Genomic DNA, 24,855 nt, shown 5'->3' on the forward strand with positions numbered 1-24,855 from the left:
ATGGCCGACAAAGATCTGAAGAAAGTGGGTTCCCCGTGAAGGTACTAGAAGTTACCACGAGGCTCCTCCGGCTGAGCAGCCTCGTGTGGGCAACCGCAGTTGTCCGGGAGGCCCTGGATGGCTCCGGACTCGCTTCATTTCAAATCAGCTTTTACCTGGGGAGGCTGTGTGAATGGTGTGAATTTGTTGCGCAAAAGCTTTACACATTGCCTCTGGGAATAAGCTTGACTGCTCTGACCAAGCTATCAAGGGGCTGAGCAGGGGTTATCTTGGATCTGTATCTCCCTTTCCCTGACTAGAGGAGTGGGTTCTGTAGGTAGGTAATAACCAGTGCGTCTATCTCTTGATGAAGTAGTTCTTTACAAATTTACATTTTGGGCCTGATTAAGATGGCATTCGTTGGACCGCCATTGTATCGGGCAGGTGACCGACAATGAGTCGGCGGTCCCACCTGCCCTATTACGATAGGACCGCTGTGAAGGCAGTCATAAATTGTTTTTTTCTACTGCAGCTTGTGCTGCAGCCCAGGAAAAGGGCTGCAGCACAAGCTGCAGTACAAAAGGCACTTGTGCACATCCACACACAGTGTGCCAGGCATTATGTGGTGCCTGGCACACAGCGTGGATGTGCGGGGGGCTCTTCATGTGCCCCCCAGGCCTTTTAACAGTGGCCCACAGGGTATGGCGGCCCTGCTTGGAGACCCCAAAGTCCATTTCCATCTGCCTTTTCATGACGGTGGGACTGCTATGAAAAGGCAGTCGGAAAGGCTCATGATAATGCCTATGTCGGTGCCTGCACAGGCAGCGCCTACATTGTAGGGCTAGGAATCCCACAGACGCCCCTACAGGATCTTGGATCCTGCCAGAGGCAGCAGCCTTCTCTGAGACCTTTGCGCTCTGACTGCCAGTATTGCAATCCAGTGGTCAGGCCAATGGCCTGGATGCCAGGCGGACAGCCACCGATGGCCTGTCGGTGATGGTCTGCCTGCCATTGTAATGAGGCCCTTTAAGTGTTGCGGGCCTGCGTATCCCAGTTTGGTTACTCCTCCTTAATTTCTTTACAGAATTATCAACAATGTATGTTTGTCATGTATACTAATATGTTAGTTATGTCGTTGTCCCAGGGCGCTATTAAGTGCACCATAGTTTTGATATCCCTACTTGAGTATATGTGTTGTATGTGAGTTTTTATGTTGGTTCCCATGTGGACTATGCTGTAAGAATAGTTCATTCCTTCAACTGTGACAATTATGTGACACAGAATCTTTCAATCAGATGCACTTTTAACATGTACGTCGTCAGTCAATTCTCAATTTTGAGTCTAGGTATTATTTTCACCATTGGAGTACAAATCTGGAGCAAACCAGGATTTCACATTTCTGTTTTGAATCCTGGTATGTGATTTTTTTTGTTCATACCATCTGTGGACCAGGGGTTCTATTATCATTCAGCTAGCTGTAATTCATATTGTCAGATATTCTTTACTGAATGGTCGCTAATCATGTGGCATGAAGCTCAGATGCAAGCTACAATAGGGTAAGTGGTCATGGACTATATCAGCCAACAGCACTTTCATTTGCATGTAAATTCACATTGCTTTTATCATACAGTTACTGTTGATACACATGGATCACTGACTTTTTTTATAGAGAGATTTTCATGCCCAGGAGTGGGGCGCGTATGCGCAGAGTGTTTTCTACTGGTATAGGGGAATATACTATTGTTAATTGATCACTTTTTAGGTCTCGCGTGAGCCAGCACATGCGCTGCTCTGGCGAGACATTTAGTGAGTGGGCTTTAAAAAGCAGACCACCGTTTTTTGTGTGGCATAGAGCGTGCGGTTACGCGCACAATTACGAGCAGAGGCGCCATCTGGCTTTCCTCTCTCATCATGGTGCGCGCACAATGCACACCACTCGCCAGACGTGCCGCTGTAGCCGCTTTCACTTTTGACGCTGCGCGAGCACCATTCGCATGCTTTTTGTTTATTTTCTTTTAGCGCGTGTGCGCACAACTCCGAGGCTTATGCTTTGTGAATGTTGAGCAAGAAGGCGCGTGCAATGTCGAACCCTCCATGTACATTGGTTTAGAACTGCTGCTAGCACACCAAGTGCATGCACAAGTCTCTGGTCTTGTATGACACCCTCTGCAGTCCTGTTTGTAGCCAAGCTTCCTTTACGTGTTGGTATGTTTTCACACACAGTAGTAAGTCCTGCCATGCAGCGTCCTGCCTTGTACAGGCCTGGACGGGGAAAGGTATCACGCGTGACATAAGGCACCAGGCCGACATGCTGGTTCTCTTGGTGCTATAGCATGCTGTACTGTTCAGAATGGGATGCCTCGGTGATTCATTTGAGCCCATCTGTTCCCCGATGATAAAGCATGCAAAAACTGGTTGGACAAACATGTACAGACTGAGTGTGTCGTGTATCACAGCAACAGGCATCTTTTTGTGCTTCTTACGCCCCTTGTGAACCTTGTGGCAGCAGAGACCCCTGCAGTTTTCAATGTAAAGTTTTTTTTCCGTTCATTCATTCATGACGCAATTGGACTTATTTCCACTTTCTCATTCACATCCCGGCACCCTTCTGCGGAGCCAAATGATGCGAGCCCCTCTCCTGCGCTCTGAGATAGCAGGCAAGCTGCTGATGCTCCCGGCCACTGATCGAGAAATGTCACGGCGGGAGGCTGCCATTCAGATCTCGGGTACCGCACTTATTTCTGAGCAGGCCGATTTCTAACAACCCGGTGAGCCCAGGATGTTTTATCTAACTCATGCTTCAGTAATTATGTAGGGCTGCACTCCGGCACACTTCCTGAGGAAAGCGCTGGGCAAGAAAGTAGCGACAGTTCCACAGGCTCCCCCCTCCCCCTATTCACAACAAGTATTTGCAATGCAATAGGCGTCTTATTGATGCAAGTTGAGCTATTCACATTGCAAATAACAATGCCTTTAATTTTTGTTTTCATTTTTAAAACTTAAATAAAAGGCACTCATTTACAATGCCAATAGCTTAAACTCGCCCAAACATTAGACCTATTGCATTGCAAATGCTTGTTTTAGCGTTAGTTTGCAAACATTTCGGGTTTGGTTTCAATACTTAATGATTTTAAATATTGATTTTTGTTCCTTCCTATAGGGCTGATTTCTGAGTAATAACAAACGGGTGTGAGAGCCTTATGCTTCATTTTTCTGCATGCATTACATTCACAGGCTAGGTAGGGAGTTCTGTGGCCCTGAAGAAGACAGTTGACCATTTTTTGGCATTCAAACAGTTGAACCATTTAGGCAACCAGTTTTGGTTAGGTGAAACATTCATTTCACTTACTAACCGTATAGTGTGGGCTTTTAACTTGCACTAAATGAATAAATATTCTTGGGATATATCCTTAGGTGTTTTTAATTGGAAATCTGGACCTTGGTTTATTGTGCTGGAAATAATATCAAAGAATTCCCAGCTGGAGTACCATAGTTCAAGTTCGGGCATTTATAAAGCGCACTACTCACCCAGAGGGTCTCAAGGCGCTTGGGGAAGGGGTTCATTATTTGTCGAATAGCCAGGTTTTAAGTTCTTTTCTGAAGGAGATGTGGTTTTGAGTAAGGCGGAGGTGAGTGGGGAGTGAGTTCCAGGTCTTGGCAGCAAGGAAGGATCTTACTCCAGTGTGGGGGTTGGGGGATGTCACCAATGATGAAGCATGCCAGAAACGGCTGTGATTCAAGTGACCCCTCAACTATCGATTTTTGAGCCAATAGGTAAGAAGATTTTTAGTAAATAGGGAAGTAATGCTGCTCTCTAAAACCTCGGAAATATCCAAGGACCTTGTGAGTGTATTGTTTCCCGCTCTCAATGCCAACGCCAATCTGTCTACAAGAACAAAAGAGCAGACTCTCTCGCATGTGACCACCATTTGCCCTTCAAAGGTGGCTTACCCTCCGAAGCTTGTCTTTTAGGCTCACACCCTGTTTGGGCTTCCTACCAGCGAGATGTAACACCTCTATCAACAGTAGGCCTACATTGTGCCCTTTCCTGGGAGTTGTTCCCACCTATCCCCAGGTGGGCAGAAGACTGTCTTGTGGCCAGCATTTGCAAATGGAGACTGGAAAACGTTTGTGGTTACTGTTTACTCAAATGTCACATTAAATTTGACTTGGGCATTAAATCAGGTTTAATGTAACGATTCTTTTGATACCTTGAAGTCCCAACTTAATTAGTCTTATTCAGGAGTTATTACAGCTGGGGTGTCCACATGTAACCCTTTACTTGCTAAGGGAGCTACTAGACTTTCCTCAGTAAAAAACTGCAATTTGGGATTTTTCTCCGCTTAGGGCATATAAAAACACATGCCATGCTTTTTAATATAAATCACTCTGTCTTAGGGCTCGACAGGCCTACCTTAGGGATGACGTATATATATTAAAATGGGAGGTCTTGACTTTAGTTGAAATAGCAAAGTTGAGTTAGCAGTTTTAAAACTGCTCTACCAGTCTGCAGTAGCATGTTGTTTTACTTTGTCACATTTATAGTAGTACATTACAAACTGCAGCCCATGGGGGATATTTTACACTAAAAGGCCCTGGGCACCACTGAAACCATATACTAGAGATCTATACTTCTAAGGGTCAGAGCACAGGCAATGAGGTCTGGTTAGCAGGCCTCAATGCAATCGGAGTTGAAAAACCAGCAGCATCAGTCCAAAACTTTGCGGGTCATCCAGCAAAAACAGGCATTTCATTACATTGACCAAGGGAACAAACTATCCAGGATTTCTGAATTCAAATAGATGTCTTAATGAGAGCCCAAGGAGATGGTGAAAGGGGCTATGGGTAAAGCATGCACATTCAGTATAGTTTTCATTGTCAGGGTTTCGCCAAAATAGCTGGGTGGATTGCACCAGTGGATGCATGCAGAGTGCTAGTACCATGGGCTCCAACACTCGAAGTGCTCTGTCAATGGACTTTTAGAGCTGTGTTTGTGGTCACTTATAAGGCTCTGATGTTCTACGGGTTTGCTCACACATGCAGATTGGCTTTGATTGTACTTTATGAAGGGCCAACCTGCGTGCTGTGGTTATCCCAGACTCCTAGTGGGATCAGTGACAATTCCTCTGAAACTCCTACTGATTGGTCGTGTTTAGGTGTTGCCCTGTCAATGAACAGGGTTAGCTTAATGGATTTGGAAGGCTTGCTTAGAGACAGGCTTTCATTTCACTGCACGGAGCTTTATATTTCTAAAATCAACAACTCGAGTGCTGTGTTTCAGAGCCTGTACCTGGTGTTTTGAATCCAAAAGTGTACAAAATATACATATCAATACAATGCACTACCCAGATGCGTTCTCATTTGTTGGGAGAGGAATGTCTTTGAAATTAATTCTTTGTCTTCCTCTATCCCTGTGTACATTAAACAATCTTCCTATGGTATAAAATAGAATTTCTACTTGACGCACACACTAATCGCATCCATTATCTCATGCCTAATAACCTGTTGGACCTATTAAAATGTCCTTTCCCGACACTGCCTTTGAGTAGTGATGCCCCTCACAGAAGGGTAGCCTCCAACCTGGAGCACCCACAACAGAGGCACAAAAAAGGTGTGCAGTTTCTGCACTGAAAGTGTGATAAAGAAGGACAGAAGGCCTGGCCTCACCCGAAGGGCCCCCCTACAACTTGCACAAAAGAATATGCTGTCCGACCCCTCACCCTTGACATCTACCAAAGGGTGGTGCTTCAGGATGTCTAATCAGCAGCCCTTTGCTAACAAAGTCTTCACTGAATTTGTAAAGGGAGTCTTGTAAAATTCCTCCTCACACCAGTGTCAGAATCTCCAGCCACTGGAATGGAGGTAATATAATTTCACTATTTGGGAAGCTGTCTTGTATCTGGTGCCAATACAAACCAGAGGCACCCATATGGATCCCACACAGCTTTGTCATTAATAATGTGAGCAAAACTTGAGGATGAACATCATCCTCTTCAGCATTTGCAGAATCTACTTTTTAATGTGCACATTATTTGGCCATGTATTTTCTCAGATTGCTATCATAACGTTACTGCTTTCAGTGAGTGCAGCCCAAAGCATTTGAGATTTCTTGACATATGCGTCCAGCCATTACTTCTCGCTTCTAAACCTTGAATTTATCAACTGGTGTAGTAGGAGCCTAGCAGTGGACAGACTGTTTACCTGATTGTAGTGCCTATTAAAAATCCTAAACACAGCCTAATCTTCACAGTTAAGTAATAATGTGTCCTTCTAGTTTTACGTCTCCAAAACTGCACTGCATCCTTCCATCTCGGCATGCCTCCTCTCTGAATGCAACCTAAGCTGTCACATGCTTGTTTTCTCTAATCTCTATTATTGTAGTTCACAAGATCACAACCTCTCCTCTTTCCACTGAAAGTCATACCCCTGCAGCCGAACAATATATAATCTCCTTTAGCTCATTTATTAATCCAAACATATGCATGGGCTCCCCACCCCTACAACAACCAACTCCTATGAAGTTAGTATGTCACAAAGAAACTGGAGTGAATGTCTGGAATGGTTTGCTTGGGCAGACAATACCAATCCCAAAAGCGAAGAATACTAACCTAGGGTTCCGGAATAGCATGCTGCCCAGCATAAATCATTTTATGGCCTCGTTAGGGGTAGTAAGCTCAAAAGAAATACAATTCCAATAAACTACAATATAGTATACCACAATTCCATAATCCTACTTAGACTGAACTAGGGCATTAAGAATTTATATAATAAACTGCAAGTCTACGAAAGAATGCGCTTTAAGGTTTTAATCTGGAGGAAGAAGTTGCTGCATACTTTTGACACTTGTCGTCAAGAACAAGGTGGCATCTACCTGTACTCCTAAGCTTTGGGCAGCCATGGCTGGGGATGGCAGAAGGCCCATGACCTCGGGCCACGCTGAGGGATTCCAATTCAAGTGGTTTCACTGGTTATTAAGGGTGCGGTTTTCAAAGAGTTTAATTTTAGAAAGCTGACCAATATCCACCATCGAGTTAGTGAGAGATAGTTATATAAAGATAGGGTAATGTTCCCCGTTTGCAGACTTTTTGACAGCGACCATCCAAAGATCAGCTGGATGACGTCAGCATACACAAAATCTGGCCGCAGACAAGGATAACCAAATGGGTAGGGGATGTGTTGACTAAATATCAAAGGTGGCAAGGCAAATACTGAGAATCCCCACAGGTGGTATTCTTTGGTAGTGAGTTAAAAGGCGGATAAAGTAACATGCTACTCTCTGACATGAATAATTGTAATAAAATTAGGACGGCCTCAGTCATCCCAACTCAACAAGTCTAAAGGTGAAAATTACAGGGAATGCAGAGCTGACAACACCCTCATCTATCAGCCACCTAAAATCATCCAACACAGAAAATAGCACCAGTTTGGTGCTCCTTCCTGATAGAAATCTGCCTAAGCACAGTTATTCAGCCCGTGCTCTTGCACATGCTTCTGCACTTGGCTGAACACCAGGGTTGGATTGGAGTTCAGCCAACCCTGGAGAGAAAGGATGATCTTCAAATAGTGAAGGCTTCTTAGGAAGGGGCTCGACTATAGCTGTGTTCCATGGTCCTAGACAAATTCCTGAGACCAGCGAGCAATTCAGTAGAGCTAATAGCTTTCCTATTACGTGAGGGTTACCTGCTAGCCGGGAGAACAATGTTTACTGTGTCTGAAGGTCTCCAATAGCCGACTTTCAGAGACGAGTGTGATGTTCACCAGTACGTGGTGGGTGCTTCAACGGGAGGCAAGAATTCCATGAAAGAAAGAGCTAGAATGTGTTTAAGTTCTATACTTTAACAAAGTTTTAAAATTATGTTGCCAGAAAATGATGTCAGATATTCACACTGCCTACATCATGTGGCCACCTTGGATTAAGATGTGTCTGAACACAAGAGTTTTTAAGTCTTGCCAGCTTTTAAGTGTCTGTTGTCAAAAGACATTTTGCGCACCACATCAACATTTACAGTGGTATCCATTCTAAAATGGTAAATACAAAAGAAATAAAATGGCATCTGCGTAATGCGGGCAGGGTGCATGTGTGGTGACACATTCATAAGTCATCCCACTTAGATGACATAGCATCTTGAATCATATACACACGTGGGCGTGAACGTCATCACACACTTTCAGGTTTTTTTCCTGATGATGCCACCATCAGCAAAAAGCATTTCTTTTTGCAGATGTTGTACAGCATCGGCATAAATCATTGGCAAAACAAGTCAAAAAGATACAGCATACTGGCTTTGCCAATGTTTTTTTATTGAGCGTTTCCTCACCATAAATGTCCAAATTGAAAAGTTGTCTACAACAAATGTAACTTTTTAATTATTTGGAGCAAAATCTTGGCAACAGCTTTCTGGAGTGCTGCACCACAAACCAAATATCAGCAACTAGGGGTATGAGGACTAAATTACAATTAATGAAAGGTGGTATTGTTCTTCACTAGATGACCCACCATGTACGTAGGACCAATGAATGGGTCCCAAACCTGTCTCCATTTCTTTGTAACATGAAAATGAATACGCAGTGCTCACAACCCACCTGATATGCAGACACGACAACATTGCTGTAGTTCCACCACCGAAAATCCAAACGGTGAAAAACACAATTAGGAGTGTTGTGCTGAACATCATCCGTCGTGCGTAAGTGGCTGTGTCTCGAATGGACAAGGCAAACGCCATGGCTCCTCGTAGACCTAGGAGAATGAGATGGGTGAGAGGAAACATACATAAAACTCTTTCATAGTGTCCAAGCTCTTCATGATGAGGCTTCTACAATGATTACATCATCCCTCGGAAAATTATCTGCCAACGTCAAGTAAGGGGTTGTTGTTTCACACAGACACTACCAGGATCAGACAGAAATCTGAAAGTATAAATATCCATTCCTCTTTCCTTTCAAAATAATGTATAGGAGGAGAGGTCATAGCACATATACCTGCAGACAGGGCACTTTTACTTCAACATAAAGTCAATACAGAATTTCTGTGTTAAGAGCTTGTTGTGTTTTCGTAAACTCCTCTGGAAAACACCACGTGGAGGCAACACAATTTCACCATCAAATGTGTGTCAAACTTCAATATTGGCTTGCATGCATGTGTATTCTGTTTTGCACTTAAATAATCTATGACCCCATAAATGCTGTGATCAGTGCAAGCTATGCCAGTTTTTGTTACTGGTCTGCGGAAACTCAATAAATACACTATTAAAAAAAATAAAAGATGTTGGTACATGTAAACATACTCAAACCAAAGCGTTTTAGAAGTTGGACACATTTGAAGATGATCTTCCGATTGGGTGCATTCATAAAGAGAGTGACTTTATACATAGCATTTCATGCATCTATTCATACAAATTTGAATTAGTCAGACTTATTGTAAATCCGTTACTTTCATTCACCTCTTGAGGGCTGGACTGAAAACAGCATCTATAGCTACACATACAAAACTTTACACATGGGCGCTTCATAAGCACAGGCTGCCATGCCTACAGCAGCGGCTGGCACAAATCGGGGGCGGGGGTAGGTGAAGAAAACAAAAAAACCTTCTTCACAGCCGCATCTTTCCTTCGCTTCTCTTCCTGACGAGTCCCAGAACGGAAGCAGGAAGCACACAGGCTCCCCTAAGCCAATCATGACGCTGCCGTCACCAGCAAGACAGCAGCTTCGTGATTGGTCTGAGTGCGGAGACTGAACATGTTCCCACCCAGGCTGTGCAATACAGCCATGTGGAGAACATGCTAAGTGCGCATGATGGTTTGGCCGTCATGTGCACTTAGAAAGATCTCCAACCACTCCGTCCCATGCTCTGTAAGCAGCCCAGCCCCACCCGCCCTGCAAAACTGCCTCAGCACGGAAAAATAAAATGAGATTAACATTGTATTATCATTTTATGTTTCCTTTTTTGCACTGCTGAAAAGCAGTGGTGCGATACTCCTCCCCCTTAGTCATATGCTGTACATATGGCTGAGTGGTTTAAAAACTGGAATGGGAACTGCTAAGGACTAAGTATATTGGTGTACTCTAAAGGTAACGTTGTCCTACTCTTACATCAGGGGTCTTTCCTAATCTCATCATGTGGGTGACTCCACAGCAAATGAGAATGGAAAGAGCAGTATTAGGCACCGAACACAACTAGGAGGCCAAACTTTGCTTCACTCCAGGAAAAAGTTTCAAACACCTATTAGCAGTATAAGGCATAAGGAATGACCCATTTAGCTACCAGGCTTATATCTCTGAGAGGTACATGCCAAGCCCACAAGCATGTGTTAACACTCGCTATTTGGTGCTCAATTTTCATTGGGTGTTATTTTAGAAAGTTGACCAATATACACCAACGAGTTAGCAAGAGATAGTGTAGCAAAGATAGGGTATGGTCCCCTGTTTGCAGACTCATTGACTGAGACCACCCAAAAGTCAGCTGCATGTGGTCAGCAATCTCATAGACTCTGGCCCCAGCTGAGGATAACTGATTGGGTAGAGGATGTATGTACACTCAATAACACAGCTTGCAAGATGGAGCACTAATAATTCCCACAGGCCGTATTTTTTGGGCAGTGAGCAAAAAGAGGGGGAGGGGGAGTGACAGACTACTCTAATTTAGGAAAGAAGAGATTGTAATCCTGGATAACCAGTGACATAACAGTCAGGCTCTGGTGGAACTTTCCCTGGCACTAGATGAAAGTCGAGTTTCATATAATGTTGCAATAGGTGACACATAACTTTACACATTTGGTTTGGTGGCTGCCGCACCTGCTTGGCCAGCATCCTTCCCTCAAAAGTCACACCATCTGGCCTGATTAACACATATTCCTTGTTTGAGCCAGATAAAAGCTAAAGGCAGTCTTGTTCGCCAGGCTGCACAGCCTCCTTTGCAGGGGACGCATGTTGATGTGAAAAACAATCCAGGAGAACACTCTCTTAGTTTAGAACAAATTCCATTGGTACTTTTGGTTTAAAGGAAGGTTGAAGCCAGAGAGTTACCTTGTTCCTATGAGCACTCCTAAAGGCTCTGAGGTACTAAGGGCTTGCAGCCCACTTAGCCACCTGACCTGTAATATAGCAACCAAATAAAGAGTCCTTCGCAAAACATACTTTACGCCACAGGAAATCACTGGCTCAAAAGGTCTATGTATCAGCCTGAACAGGAGGCACCTGGATGCCTTACAAAAAGAAAGGGAACAAGTGCTTTAGGTATGTCAGAGATGTGTCAACATCTTGGTTTTCCTTGTGCAATGTCTCCACAAGTCTCTACAGTCACCATGAGGTAGGTCTTGTTAAGTTTCCACCTGCAAGTCTGCCTCAGCCAGCTGATGTATAAAACAGCATCCAATGTATCCACCAAGGCATAGATTCTCTCATTCTATGCAGTTCCATTAGAGAGTGTTTCCAAAGCCTTGGCCGTGACCATATGGCAGCACCTACTTCAGTGCCAGTCGTGCAGTCACTAGTCTCTACATCAGTATCTGGTTAACTGAATGAATCATCTTCTTACAAGGTGGTCGGGTAGATGGTTAGTGAATCATTGGGTGAATCTTCTAATCATTAACTTAGCAGAAGCAGCCAAGCCTGAGTTTGGGAACGGTCTGTGAATCAGGAATGATGCTTTGGGCTCGTCCCGAGGGCAGTGCCCAATCTGCTAAGCCGTAGGCTGGAGCTGCACCAGGCTTGAGGCTGGTGTGCGGGGGTTTCCCTAGCCTCAACCTCCTCCTTGGAAAGAGTATGTGCTAAGTATCAAGAACAACATAACTGCTGACCCAGCTGCTCCTAGTTTAAAGGGGCACATGAATCCAATCTTCTGGCAATGGAATCTACAACTCCTTAAGAGCAGAACCAGCAAGAAAAGACTGAGTCCTGAGGAACCTGACCATGAGACCCAGCCCCTGAGAGCACTGCAGCTGCACTTGGGAAACCAGTGATAACTCTTGCTCCTTCGAAAAGTGGGCTCACAAATATGGTGGCTGGGTCCCTTACTCCTTGGTGTAGTTTACCTCCAGTGTCGGGAGACTCTCCCGAGAGGACTGAGGTTGCCGGAGGCCCAGAGAAGCTGGTGTGGTGGAGGCCAGTGCCTCTCCGTGATTCCACTTCTTTTTATACATCTTCTATTTATATATCTTCTATTTCTTTGGGAGGAGAGTCAATTGTGTACAAAAACCCTGCAGGGGAGACCTCTGCCCATCACCTCTACTTCCACAGGAATTTCCACTCCCTCACTGATAGGCACTTATACTCTTAACTGCCACCTACACATTGTAGGTGCTGGCAGAACCATGGGGCAGTGGAAGAGTCAGAAGATTGCCCTACCTGCACAGCCTGGATCGGAAAACGGTCTAAATAATCATCAGTGTCCGAGATGAATTCCTTCTTTCACTTTGTTGTTTGCTGTAGTAGATGCCCAAGTCCGATGGGTAAGTCATGAGTCCCATGTACACTGTGTCAGAAGACTGAAGCTGTGCCACACTGATTAGGTCCAATAGGCCAAAACGGGCCTAGGGTTACTCCTATTGCCAACAGGAGGGGATAGGGGCCGTCAGTTTAGACTGCACTATTCCTATTGGAACAGGGTCAAGACTTATTTGCATATGGCTGGTCCCGGTCTGCAGAGGACAAAAACAATGGAATGGAACCTACATACAGCGATTGGCAGCTATTGAGAGTAAGTCGAGCATGCATTCCAACACATCGTTTTTTGTTGCAGTCTAGCAGTGTGAGAAACTACCCATAGGACGAGCTGTGCTCAACTCGTTAGTGCTAATCTCTGGAGTGCTCTGAGGCTTGATCCGGTGATCCATACACAGAAAGGAAAGGCTCAACATTTCTGTGAAATGGCAGATTAGGATGTTTACACCCATGGTCGGTTTGCAACAACAGGAGAAGTGCTGGAGAAGGGTGACGGTCTAGTGGCTCAGGTTTTTAAATTTCCCTAGGGATACTAATTCCACTTGTATCGTTTGGCTGTGCTATCCTCCTGACTCTTTTTACTGATAAGTCTCAATGTCTCTTAAGGGATTGTTGCAGCCTTGCTCTACATGCAAGTCAGGCATTTGTAGAGGAACCCTCTACCGGTGGCAGCACACAGAGCAGGCACTGGATTACCCTAAATGAAAGACCTACATGAAATGGCGCCCATGGCTCAAACCTAGTATTACAGGACAATTTAACCATTCGGAAGGAAACTGCAGAAATAGATCCAAACAGATCAAAGTATACATAACAAGAAAAGCAAGTTTCAAACTACACCGTTTGGTGAAATAAATGCAACAAAGGTGTGCAGTGATGGAGAAAGTGGCCTATGACATAGACATACATGAGTATTACTTGCACACAATGCTCTGTATTAACTTCCTTAAAATCAGCTTTCCGTCATGCCACTTTGCGACAGTGATACTCACAAGTTTACAATGGGAAAGATTTAAGACTTTACAATATCGACATGCACCAAATGAGGTCTGAAAAAACCCTCATTAAAGTAACCACATGTGATTTTGCAGCAACAGTTAAAAGGCAGTAGTTTCAATATTTATGAATCTACATCTTTCATCAGCTCAACAGCATATTAACTATTAGTAGTACATATGAATTTAAAGCATAAAATGTGATTGTGGCCGTGTGGCAGTAAAGTGTGATGGTTTACAAACAACTTCTAAGCGCTGTGGGCATGCGAACACACCTTGATGCTGTGACCAAAGGGAGATATTTAGTCTATTATGTAACTACGACTTTGATCTGAAATACAAACTTGAATGAATGTAAAGTCAGGTGAAAATATAGTTAGTTATTAACTTAGGAATGTCCATGTCTACATCGCTGTAGAAGATGCCACATACCTGCAAACATCATCATGTGCTGTAAACTGGATCTGATCTTGTTTCTTCTACCCAAATTGACCAGAAAGGACAGTGGGTAGATATTTGCCGCTCTTCCCAAGAACACAGCAAGCTACATTCACAGCTTTATTAAGGAAATTGACTGCAGTTCCTTTCTTTCACAAACGCCAGAAGAATACATAGGCACAAAACCAAGCAACCAGTTTCCTCCTTGGAACCACAAGTAGGCTAAGACCAATCTGTAATGTTTTACTCCCCCTTTGATAAAAACAACAAATGCTAGACTACAATTTCAATGCAGGACCACGGGGATGCGCTACAGGCAGTACATCATGAAGGACAAGTGAATGTATTTATTAAGACTTCAAAAAAGATCATCACAATTAAAACTTTCATAAAGTAGTAAATATATATTTTTTTGCAATGGCTCAATGCAGTGCAAGACGTAGGTCACTGACCATGCCAATGCCTCCCTCGCACAACATTTTATGTGAGGGAGGTGAGCCTTGCTGAACAGTGCTGCAGAACGCTCCTGGGTCCCTCGGCGAGGAGACGGCTATAAAAGGGTTCTAGTGGCAGAGCCTAGCAATAATTTGCCTCCAGGTATAAAGACACATAACTCATAACACAGACTTCATAACATTTTAAAAGTACTCATGTGGCATGGAAGAGATTGTTCTCGTTTTTGTAAAGATGAGGCTTTATCATTATTTGTTTTAGAAGAGGAGAGTAATATTTTCGAGAGAAATGCCCCATGACGTTCCATAAAAGAGCTGGAATTTGGTTCAGCCTGGATTCTTAGATGGACTCTCAAGGACCTTCCTCCGTGTGTCAGCCATTTGAAGGTTCATAGAGTAGTGAGGCATGCCACTGCTGAACATAGGGTCCTATTGTGAGCCAGTCTTTTACTCCAGCAGGACTTGTGAACAGTGCAGAGGACCTTGAACTGGGATCCAGAGAAATATATATAAAGTGTTTTTGGTTTAATGGGCATGTAAATTTAAACATAATGTGGGGTTCCCCAGATCTTCTGAAGCCTGAGCTTTTTAAGGAGTCTGATGCAAACAATACTGCATTAGTCCAGGCGAGCCATCACAACAGTTCTTATAAGTTCCACCCAATACCCACTACAAAATAATGAAAGTATTCATCGCAGGAAGGAGAGGACCAACTTAATGCCTTTTATAACTGCACTGATTTTGGAAGAGACAGGAAAAGACATTTATGAGGCCCAGGTTTTTTTGTGTAGTGCAGAACTAAACTAGGGGGAAATCCAAGTGTTGAGCAGGATACTTCCAGGTGCTATTAGATCTAACTTGTACCTGCCATTTTTCTTATTATGCTTAGTTGGGCAGGTTAGAGATTGGGATATAGCTGGGCATGATCTTTGGGTCAGGTGGAGATTTCTTCAGTAGGGACATAACATGCTCCTAAATCCTGGAGAGTGTAAAAATGAAGCATTAATCACAGAAGCTAGAAAAGTGTGAGTTGCATGGAACTCCCTAGGGTATGCAGCAGTGCAAGGATCCTTTTGCTGGATAGGCGCTTTTTGTTTTCCAAGCCATGATTTTCAAATCCTCCTCAGTTATTGGGTCAAAAGCAACAAGAGTACACAGGGGTGGAAGCATGTCAATGAAAGGATAAGGCCAGGGCTTGGTGTTGCTCAAGATAAATTACCAGATGATCACTACAGTTCTACATCAGCGCATTAAGAGCATTATCACACAAAGTCACAATTGAATATGTCAGGGATTAAGCATAAAAAAAAACCAAAAAACACTTTGCAGCATTAGCGAGCATTATGTGGTTTGTTTTGAAGGCATTCATAGTGACTAACTCCTCATCCATGCTAAAGATCTCCCTTGCTAAATATTTTCATGTCACTGGGAAACCTAGACGCAAGGTCAAACCTTTCATTTAATATATCATTACATTATGGGAGTAGGAGTCTCAATTCATTTTATCTGTTCTGTTGAAGTTGAATCCAAGCAACATGGGTCTGTGAGTTACCCTAAATAAAGAAACAAACTATAATTTGGGAACAACCAAGACAGAGTATGAAGCACAATAATGGAGCCTTACGTTTTCCAAATGACACCGACAGAACTGAGGAATTTTTTTAAAGGCAGGAACATCAGGGACTCTCTCCTACGTAGGAAAAGTCGGCATCTATGCAAATATTTGACTTCTGAGATAAGACTTTTTTTTTTAAAAAGCAGTAAAAATATGATAAGTCAGTGAATCTTGATATAAAAAGCCAAGCTCGTTTTGGCCATAGGAAATCAGCTTCTGATAATAAACATTCCAGATTCATAAAACCATCTCTACAGCCAGTCCTGACAGATGTCACTTCACTGATTCTACAGGTCTAGGTTCTACTGTTGAGAGCACTCAAAGACACCGTAAGCCACACAATTTATGTTTTACAATTGTTAATTTTCACTCAATCAAACACAGCTATGGAGTAGTATATTCTATGCAAAATGTCTAATTGGATAAACCTTAAACCTGCCCTACTAACCACCTCCTTGAGATACGGCAGAGGCGACTATACTGGGAGTCTTAATCATCAAGATCCTCTAAATCCAATTCCCCCTTGGCTTTCAATTTTGCCAAAGAATGTACAGCATTACTTGCCAGCATTTTATACTTCATTGGAACTGCTTTAGATATTAGGTGTGCAACTTGTAGGCGATTCTCCAAATATGCTCAATTTGAAAGACTGTTCCCCAGTGTAGCAAAATTAGAGATACTTGAAAAATGGTGTCATAGACATGTCAAGATCCATACTCATTGCAGACAAAAACAAAATTGTATCCTTCCCATATCTATTTCTCAGTCTGGAAATGCCAAAGAAAACCCCCCTCCTGAAACTCCGAAAGGTTTCTGATTTCTCTCCTGGATTTTCCAACCCACAGTAGGGTTTCTCCGGTAAGTTTCACCTTCAAACCAATGACTGCTCTGTATACAAAGAATTCTTGATCATCAGACCATCAGTCTATGGCAGCTTTTTTTTTTTTTTAGAACCTGATCAAAGGTCATGTTCTCCATGCCTTCATAACCACAGCCATTGGAAAAGAAAGGGCATTCCATCTTCCAATAAATACAATGCAGTAAACTCCATATCACCCATCCTATATCTATCCATTCACAATGAAGAGTTATCCTATACCTTAAAGGTCCATCCATTAACCACTATCAGCTGTGCTGTCAGGTAGTAAATAGGCAGATTAGAGAGAGATCCCTTCCTCAAACAGCCAGCAACAAAGTATGTAGTGAGATCCAACAGGAACTTTTCATGCATAGCAAATTATGAGGAATTGCCTACATTCCTTTAAAAAAATTTTTAAAACTATGTGTGACCTGAAATGGCACCTAAAGATCTCAACTACAGCAGAAAGTACTGATCTTCACAGTAGAGATCACGCTACCTAGACTCTTAATAAAAGGAGTGGAGAAGTACCTCTAATTTATAATGTAAAATCTTGTTTCATCTCTAGTGATATATGTACCAAATATGGGAATCCTTCAGTTTTGATCTGGAATGGTGGGCAGTCATTTACTGGGAATAAAACAGATTTTACTCAACAATTCTTGAAACGAGAAAATTCGCCAAATATGTGAAAGATCTCAAACAGCCATCTGAAATTATTATCCAGGACTCAATCCGTTTTGAGCAAAGAGAGAACAACTTTCCAAAGTAGAATTTGCTAATGACTTCACCCCTATCCAATTTGAAGTAAAAGTGGACACCCTGTTACAGGTCAACAAGGCCTCAGAGAACAGGTGTGCAAAGTTGGACAAAGCCCCGAGACGCAACAAGTTAAAAGTGACAGGCCTTACCAGACGAATGAAGGAGACGATCTGGCAAACTTCATCTCAAGATGGATCCAAAATATGCTAGAACTGAAGGTGAAGGATAATGCAATAAATACAGACAAATACCATAGGAACACGTCTTTAAAGTCTGAAAATCCCAAACATCCTACGTGGGTTTGATGGTAACCTTTCGAGTTTCTAACACTTGAGATCAAAAACCATGATGGCAGAAAAAAGCAACCAGAATACAAGCAGCACACAAGCTTTTCTTTTCTAGATTCGGTGCCCAAACTAGGAAATCCGCAAAACAATCCTGAAAATAGTTACAAACACCCTTCAATTAAATAAATCTATCCAAAATAGCTATTTACGGTGTGTATATACTGGGTAACTGTTATTTATATACACTAAAGCACTGATCTTTAGACAGGAGCTGGGAGGAATAATGTATGGGTGGTTGGGTCCTACTTTGGATTTATGAATGGGTGTGCAAGGACGGATGAAAGCTTAGGTGTAATAGAACAAATTAAGAATTTGGACAGTGAGGCACAGCGGACTCTAGCCAGAGTTAAAACAAGTGTTTGAAATCAAGACCAACTAGTCTCATCTACAAAAGGGCAGCGCTCATAAAACTGTCAAAACCAAATCTGCTTGAGTATCAAATGCACACTAATTAGCTATCTAGCTGTAAATGGGGCAAGATTTTGGGGAGACCCATTTTAAAATGAACAGTAATAGCTTCCAAGAAGCTTAACATCACTCACAACACTTTTTCAGATCCACACTTCTTTAAAAATGAAGGCTTGCTAATATTTTATTTGGAATTCAACTCTCCTTCTGTTAAATCCCTAAACTATACAATTTAAATTAAACTTCTAAACGAGCTGCAGGGTTTCTAGCCTAAAAATAAATATATAACATGTCATCGTCAGCAAGCCATACATATTCAATTGCGATTTTGTGTGATAATGCTCTAAAGACAAGCTTTGATGTGGATGCAGTACTGTAGTAATCATTAACTGTGATAGACTGAGGTGTGTGGGACATGGTGATGAACTGTGATCTGCAAAGTCAACTAGTGGCGAAGAAGTAATGAGAATGGCTTCCTACTGACAGCCTTATTAACGATGGCCGTCAGGAATACGCGAGACGAGCGGGAGAGCTAAGGTTGCTGTAAAGGTAAAGTTAGGAAAAGACTATGGGCCAGATTATACAAGGGATGAAAGCTACCTCCTCCCTAAACAATTCGGTGGGGACTGGAGAAGAGTTTTACCATAAAGAAACTCCTGCTGGAGAAAGTCACATACCCAAGGACACTTGGAGGTACTAATCTTGATTATGTGTTAAGTAGCCAAAAATGACAAGGCAAACACTGCCCACATTTATAACAGCGTTCCTTCTGATCTAAATGTGCTCTGTACTTTGTATTTGCAGGTAATCACAGCAAGAAGGGTTGTGACAGTCCCCATACGTAGTCTGACGACAAGTCAGAGATGAGGGGTAGATATGGCAGCTGTTTGTCAACCAAAAACATGCTTTTAGAGGGGGTCCTGGGATGGCAAAATAGAGGGATGAAAAAGGCCCACTGATAATGAGTGTTTGTACTGGGAGTAAGGTGAGGATTTTTGTACATTGTGTTTATTAAAGTGGTACTGAACACCAGTGATAGAGAGAAGACCTATAATGTCTGTCCACTGGAAGATGCAATGAGTGTGTAAGAGGCTTGATTTGTGTTAGGGAGGGAAGAGTCTGAATGAGGACAAGTTTGGGAGAGATGGTGAGACTGTGGGCCTGCTGCATTTACTGTATTTCAGGAAGAAAAGTAGAAGTGAGGAAAGAAAACATACATAATGTCAAATAAGTTTACAGACTTTAGACAATCCAACATGACCACTGAGCTTGTGCCCATTCTGCCTCAGTGTGTGGCTGCAAGGCTTGTCAAGCTGGTATCGCCAATGCCTAACACTGCTTTTTTTACATCGATTATTGTTACCACTGTTTCCGGTTCTTTGAAAGTCATCTCAAGTCTCTCTCTACACACCTTGAAAAACCCTTTGTGTCCATGGTATGGCATTTTTGATGGAAAATACAGATTTTCACTTAATGATGAATTAGCACCTGCCTCAGGGCAGAGTACCTCTTTCAACTGATGAGTAAATCCTTTTTTCCCGAACAGATTTACCTGCAGCTGCTACCATAGTTGTGTGAAAAGCTTGGACAGTAAAAGACAACACAAAAACTAAACTTCTCTACATCTTGAAGTGGACATGTGGCCCAAACTCATAATCCAGGAAAAAGAAAAAAAAGAAAAAAACTGAACTAAGAATCAGTACCGGTCTAGTCAGAGCGTTAGCCGTTTTAGGGCAGGCACATGAGCCGTCTACAAAATGCCACCATGTTGCTGCCAACCTCCGTGTCTGGCCAGTAAAGCTCCTGTCAGCCAGACCTAATAAAGTAATAACTGGCTGACATGGCCTCGATTTATTTTTCAGTATCAGATATTGTAGACCCCTGTTTCAGAGGTGTTTTGATCCCTTCATGTACGCCACATTTCACTACTGCTGCAACAAAAAATATAACACATTGGCTTTCTGCCCAAATAAAGCTGCTGGAATAGCCACCTGTTTTTATTGCCATGTGCTGCAAACTCCATCAGAACACCTTTAAGGAGCGAGTGCTGTTTATGGCTACCCCGATCAAACAGCAAGGCACCCTTTGCACAACCGCGACAGAGACGTTCACTTACAGTACGAATAGACTCAAAGAAAGCCTTGGATATGCACTCTTTTTAAGTGATACACAAACATGTTGAAATCTGGCACTAAGAGTGTGTCTGCACGGTATGTCTTTGAAACATTTAAAGGATACAAAAGCTCCAACGATGAAAGTCGGGTTAAAAACATGCTTCTGGTAAGTAAACAGCGCCAGCCCCATGTAGGAAAAGATGAAGTTTTCTGCCAAGAAATTCAACAGTTCAAATAACTAAAAGGGGGAAAAAGAAAAAACAGTCAGCACACCTTGTATTACAGTAGCTTAAAGAGGCATTGAACACCGACAATGTTGAAGAAGAGAGACATATTTTGAAGGAACATTCGTTGTACCCTGTGCACACCCACTCTTAGCCCCAGTATCTTCATGGTATCCAGATCTACATGGTTTGTAATGCTGTAGTCTCCAGTTTCCCTGATAAACGCTACAGTCTCTTCACTAATCAAGTCAAATGAAGGCGTAAAAAAGTGCTATGCTAGCAGCAATTAAATGCAACAGTTGATTCAACTATTCATGTGTGTACAGGATATTGTACAAAATGTATAAAAAAACAAGTGACATTGGACGTATTCCAATAGCCTATATCTTAAAATGGTCATGATCTCAGTGCTGTATCTAAACACATCTGAAAAACGACGAAAGGAGAATTATGAACATAGAAATCGCTGAAATACTGGGAATGAAGGGTAATTAATGAAGGGCTCTTTTGTCTTTCAGTACATTAATGACAGCAAAGAGATTACCACTGTAAATCTTGTATATTATTGAAATTACTATGGCCTTAAAAGTAACTTTATATTGGAGTTTGTTCATGGAGAGGTAAGCCTGAGAAAAACTGTATATATCTCAAACAACTCCTCAAGAAAAGGATAACAACGCAATGTCTCCTTCTGCGTAGTAATTTATTCGCCGGTCACTGCTGAAAGTGTTTCACCTGCAACAAATGCAATAAAGTTTACATTGTTTTTAACCACCACCGTTTTGTGCCACATGATCACACGTGAATGAAACTCGAAAACAGACTCATTGTTTACATCGTAACTGCCTGTGGTCTACTTTAGCAGTTGCGAAAGGCATCAGTTTTACAAAAATGGAACCTGATATTGACCACATTATACATAAATATATAATTGCTAAAATAGCAAATTATAATTTGCCCACATAATATTTACGGCGATTAATAAACACACGTTTCTGTAATGATTTAATTATTCATAAACTTGCCCAAATAATATTTACAGCGATTATTAAACACACGTTTCAGTTTATGATTTCATTATTCATAAACTTCCAGCATCATGATTCCAAATTTAAGACCGAAACGGATCTTAAAATACATCACAATTTAGCCCAAGTGGGCACCATATCGATATCAAAATGTATGCAAATGGCAGTGTTCCCTTGAGACCATCATTACTCTTTCTGGCCTACCATGCTTTGACTCCAAGCAATTCTGCCCAAGTGGGCTTGGAAAAATACATACGGTGTATCTTTCGTCTGTTATACAAAAGTATTTGTGAATTATACCCAAAACCTGAACTGTTAAAAACATGAGAAATAACTCGGAGGTTGCTGATAAAATGTAGATCATCACTTATAGGTGTGTGTGAAAATCTTCTTCCATATTGAGGCCATCAGGAAATTTGGTATTGAGCTCAACAATAAAACAAGATTCTAATTGCCTCAATTTCTTTTCACGATTACCCCCTCGTGTATTCAGTGGGATGGCTGCAATGACAAAGTATGTTAGTCCCTGTACATTTATGGCGTGATGTTGATCGAAATGGCGTGCCATAGGGTACGTTTTGTCACCATTTTTTATTGCCCTTAAGTGCTGAAGTACTCTTTTATGGATGGGCAGGATTGTGCTGCCTACGTACCTCAAGCCGCAAGGGCGCTGAAGCACGTAGACAGCAAAATCTGTTTTGCAGGAAAATTGCCCTTTGATCTTTTTAGGTCTCGGGCCTAGCGTCACACTACATAAGCAGTGTGGGCGGAGCCCGAGATTTTATGACTTCAACAGTGTGGGACTTTATCCCGCCTCTCTCTTCCATTGGCTAGGTTCGTAAATGGAGACTAACCATTGGAAGAGAGGTGTGTCATTTACTATTTTCCCCACCTTGATGCGATCCGTGGGCGTTTGTCTCTTTTTTTAAGTCCCGCCCCTTTTTTCGTCATGCCATTCACGTGCTGTTGCTCACGCGCTCCTCGCTTGCTGTCCTGCCCCCCCCGGCCCCCCCTCCCCCCGATCGGCAGCAACTCGTCCTCCCCAGTCTTGCTCTGTGTCCCGGGATCGGCAGCCCTCCTCCCCTCCCTGTCCCGGGGTCGGTGTCTCTCCTCCCCCTCCACCAGTCTGGATCGGCCGCCCTCCCTCCCCCTTCAGTCTCTCCCTGTCCCGAGATCGCCTCCTCCCTCCCTCCCTCCTCTGACAGTGCAGCTCTGCTCAGCACTCTGCACAGGACAGCATGTAGTGCAGCCGCACCGGGACCAGCCTGCAGCCTATAGGTGGCCGAGAAGCACCTTTACGCGGCCTTTCACAGCCCTCTGCGGGGCCCCGAGAACAGCCTCTCGCCTGTGGGGAAGTGCCCTGTGGATCTGGGCTTGTTAAACAAATGTTCGTGACTGCGCAGAAGTCTATTAAAGGCGGAAATATTCCATAAGTTGTTTGTGCAGGCAGGCCCCTCCTCCGCTCGAGAAAGAATTGAAAGTATGCCGACCAGACACGTCATGGGCATTGTGGGTAAAACCAGGCCGCACGGTTAGTTTTTTCTGGTAAAGCAGGTTTTGCGTGATTGTGTGATCTTCGGCAGGCAGCGTGGTGATGCTGTGAAGCTGCAGCAGGTCAGGTGGAAGCTGCGTCCGAGGTAGGAGCGAGGCATCGCCGCGGAGGAGGAATCAGGCCGGCTGCTGGACACTGAGCAGTGAAAAACCCAGGAGCAACACCCCCCCCCCCCCACCCCCCACCCCTTGACCCCTCCCTGCCCAGAGCCCGGTCCGTTTCATTCCGATCTCATTTCTGTGCCTGTCCCCTTGCTCAGCGCTCAGTCTTTTTCTGCTCATCCTCCCTCTCTCCCTCTCTCAGTGTATTCAGTAGAGCTTCACTGGCCTGACTTGTTGCTGACATATTGATTTGCACGTTTTGCCAAAGCATTGCAGGTTCCCAGGTATTGAATGCTGTATGATGTCACTCTGAGGATGGCACAGGTATTTCCTGGATTTCTCTTCCGCCTCTCAGTGTAGACTGCAGGCTTGCTGTTCATCCTTCGGCCTAGTGAGGTTGGTGATTGCCTGGGAGAAAGTCCCGTAATATTAGTTTGCTGTCTTGTGTCCGTTCCAGAGTCTGCCCGTGTCTCCCTTTACAGCCTCAGGCTTGTGATCGCTGCTGCTGGGTTTGGTCACTAGATGCCTCTTCGCTACTGGTACATTTTGCAGGACAAGATTTCTGTTTCAGCGGGTCACATATCTCTTTTTGTCAGATTCAGATTCTTTGCTTCAGAGCTTTCCCTGTTTGTTTTGTAAGTATGTATTCCCTTCATCTTTCTCTATCTTGGGGCCTCTTACTCTCTTCATCTCTCGCTTCCTCCCTGTGAGCCTCTCTTGCTGCATTTCTGTCTGTATGTGATTTTCTCTCCGCTGTCTTATTCCCTGTGATCGATCGATCTGTCTGTGTCACAAAACAGGCATCAATGTGATATGGTCCTGTGTATCACCATAATCGGTCTCAGTGGCACCTCAAACGTCACCAGACCCCCCCTCCTCCCAATGTCAGTATAGAACCATATAGGGCAAGTTACTCATCAGGTATTTTTTGTATTGCATGCTTACTTTGGTGCAATGAGCAGGACACCATTGCATCATTTTCAATCATGTAAATGTTTATTTAAAGCAGTGAATAAAGTACAGGCTTTCATTCTTTAGCTGTGCTAATAGTATGAGAAAAGTATTTAATTCTGCAGTTACAAAACAGGGCTCCTCATAAAACATGTTTGGCTTCAAAAGCACATTCTGGCTATAGGAATCAGATGCTGAAGCTGATTGCAAGCCAGCGCTAACAGGGGGCCCGGGGCCCTGATTGCAGTTAGAACGTTTAGCTTTTATGAATATAGCAGTGCGCACAGCACAAAGTGGTTATGCTCAGACATTTTTGTAACTCCTTATGCAATGTAGAATGAGCACTTGGCCCTGGTTCTATTTAGAATGTCAGGGGTTCCTTTTACACATAGGCTACAACACAAGGAGCAATGGCTACGCTCAGTGTTTTAAGCTTTTCCTGTAATAGTCTGCTAACAATGGGCCCTGTGTGTACTTTGAATGTTTAGGTTTTTTTTTTACAATTCATGAACAGGTTTCTAATTGAACAGTGGCAATGCTGATGCGCTGCAGTGGCTGCCTGTAGGAAAACGCCTTTTATTGTATGTCACCC

At 43.2% G+C, this 24,855-nt stretch overlaps 1 protein-coding gene across 1 annotated transcript in view; it reads right to left on the reverse strand.

The window, feature by feature from the left end:
- Positions 1-24,855, reverse strand: part of SLC9A6 (solute carrier family 9 member A6) — a 231,675-nt gene that overhangs the window by 40,606 nt on the left and 166,214 nt on the right. The window contains exons 10-12 of the mRNA XM_086918671.1: positions 20,532-20,645; positions 13,845-13,956; positions 8,563-8,716 (exon numbers count right to left, since the gene is read on the reverse strand). Coding sequence (XP_086774797.1) covers positions 8,563-8,716; positions 13,845-13,956; positions 20,532-20,645 — 380 coding nt within the window. The remainder of the gene's footprint in view (positions 1-8,562; positions 8,717-13,844; positions 13,957-20,531; positions 20,646-24,855) is intronic.

This window comes from Lissotriton vulgaris, chromosome 4_1 (assembly GCF_964263255.1).
Source record: "Lissotriton vulgaris chromosome 4_1, aLisVul1.2, whole genome shotgun sequence".
Lineage (NCBI taxonomy): Eukaryota > Metazoa > Chordata > Amphibia > Caudata > Salamandridae > Lissotriton > Lissotriton vulgaris.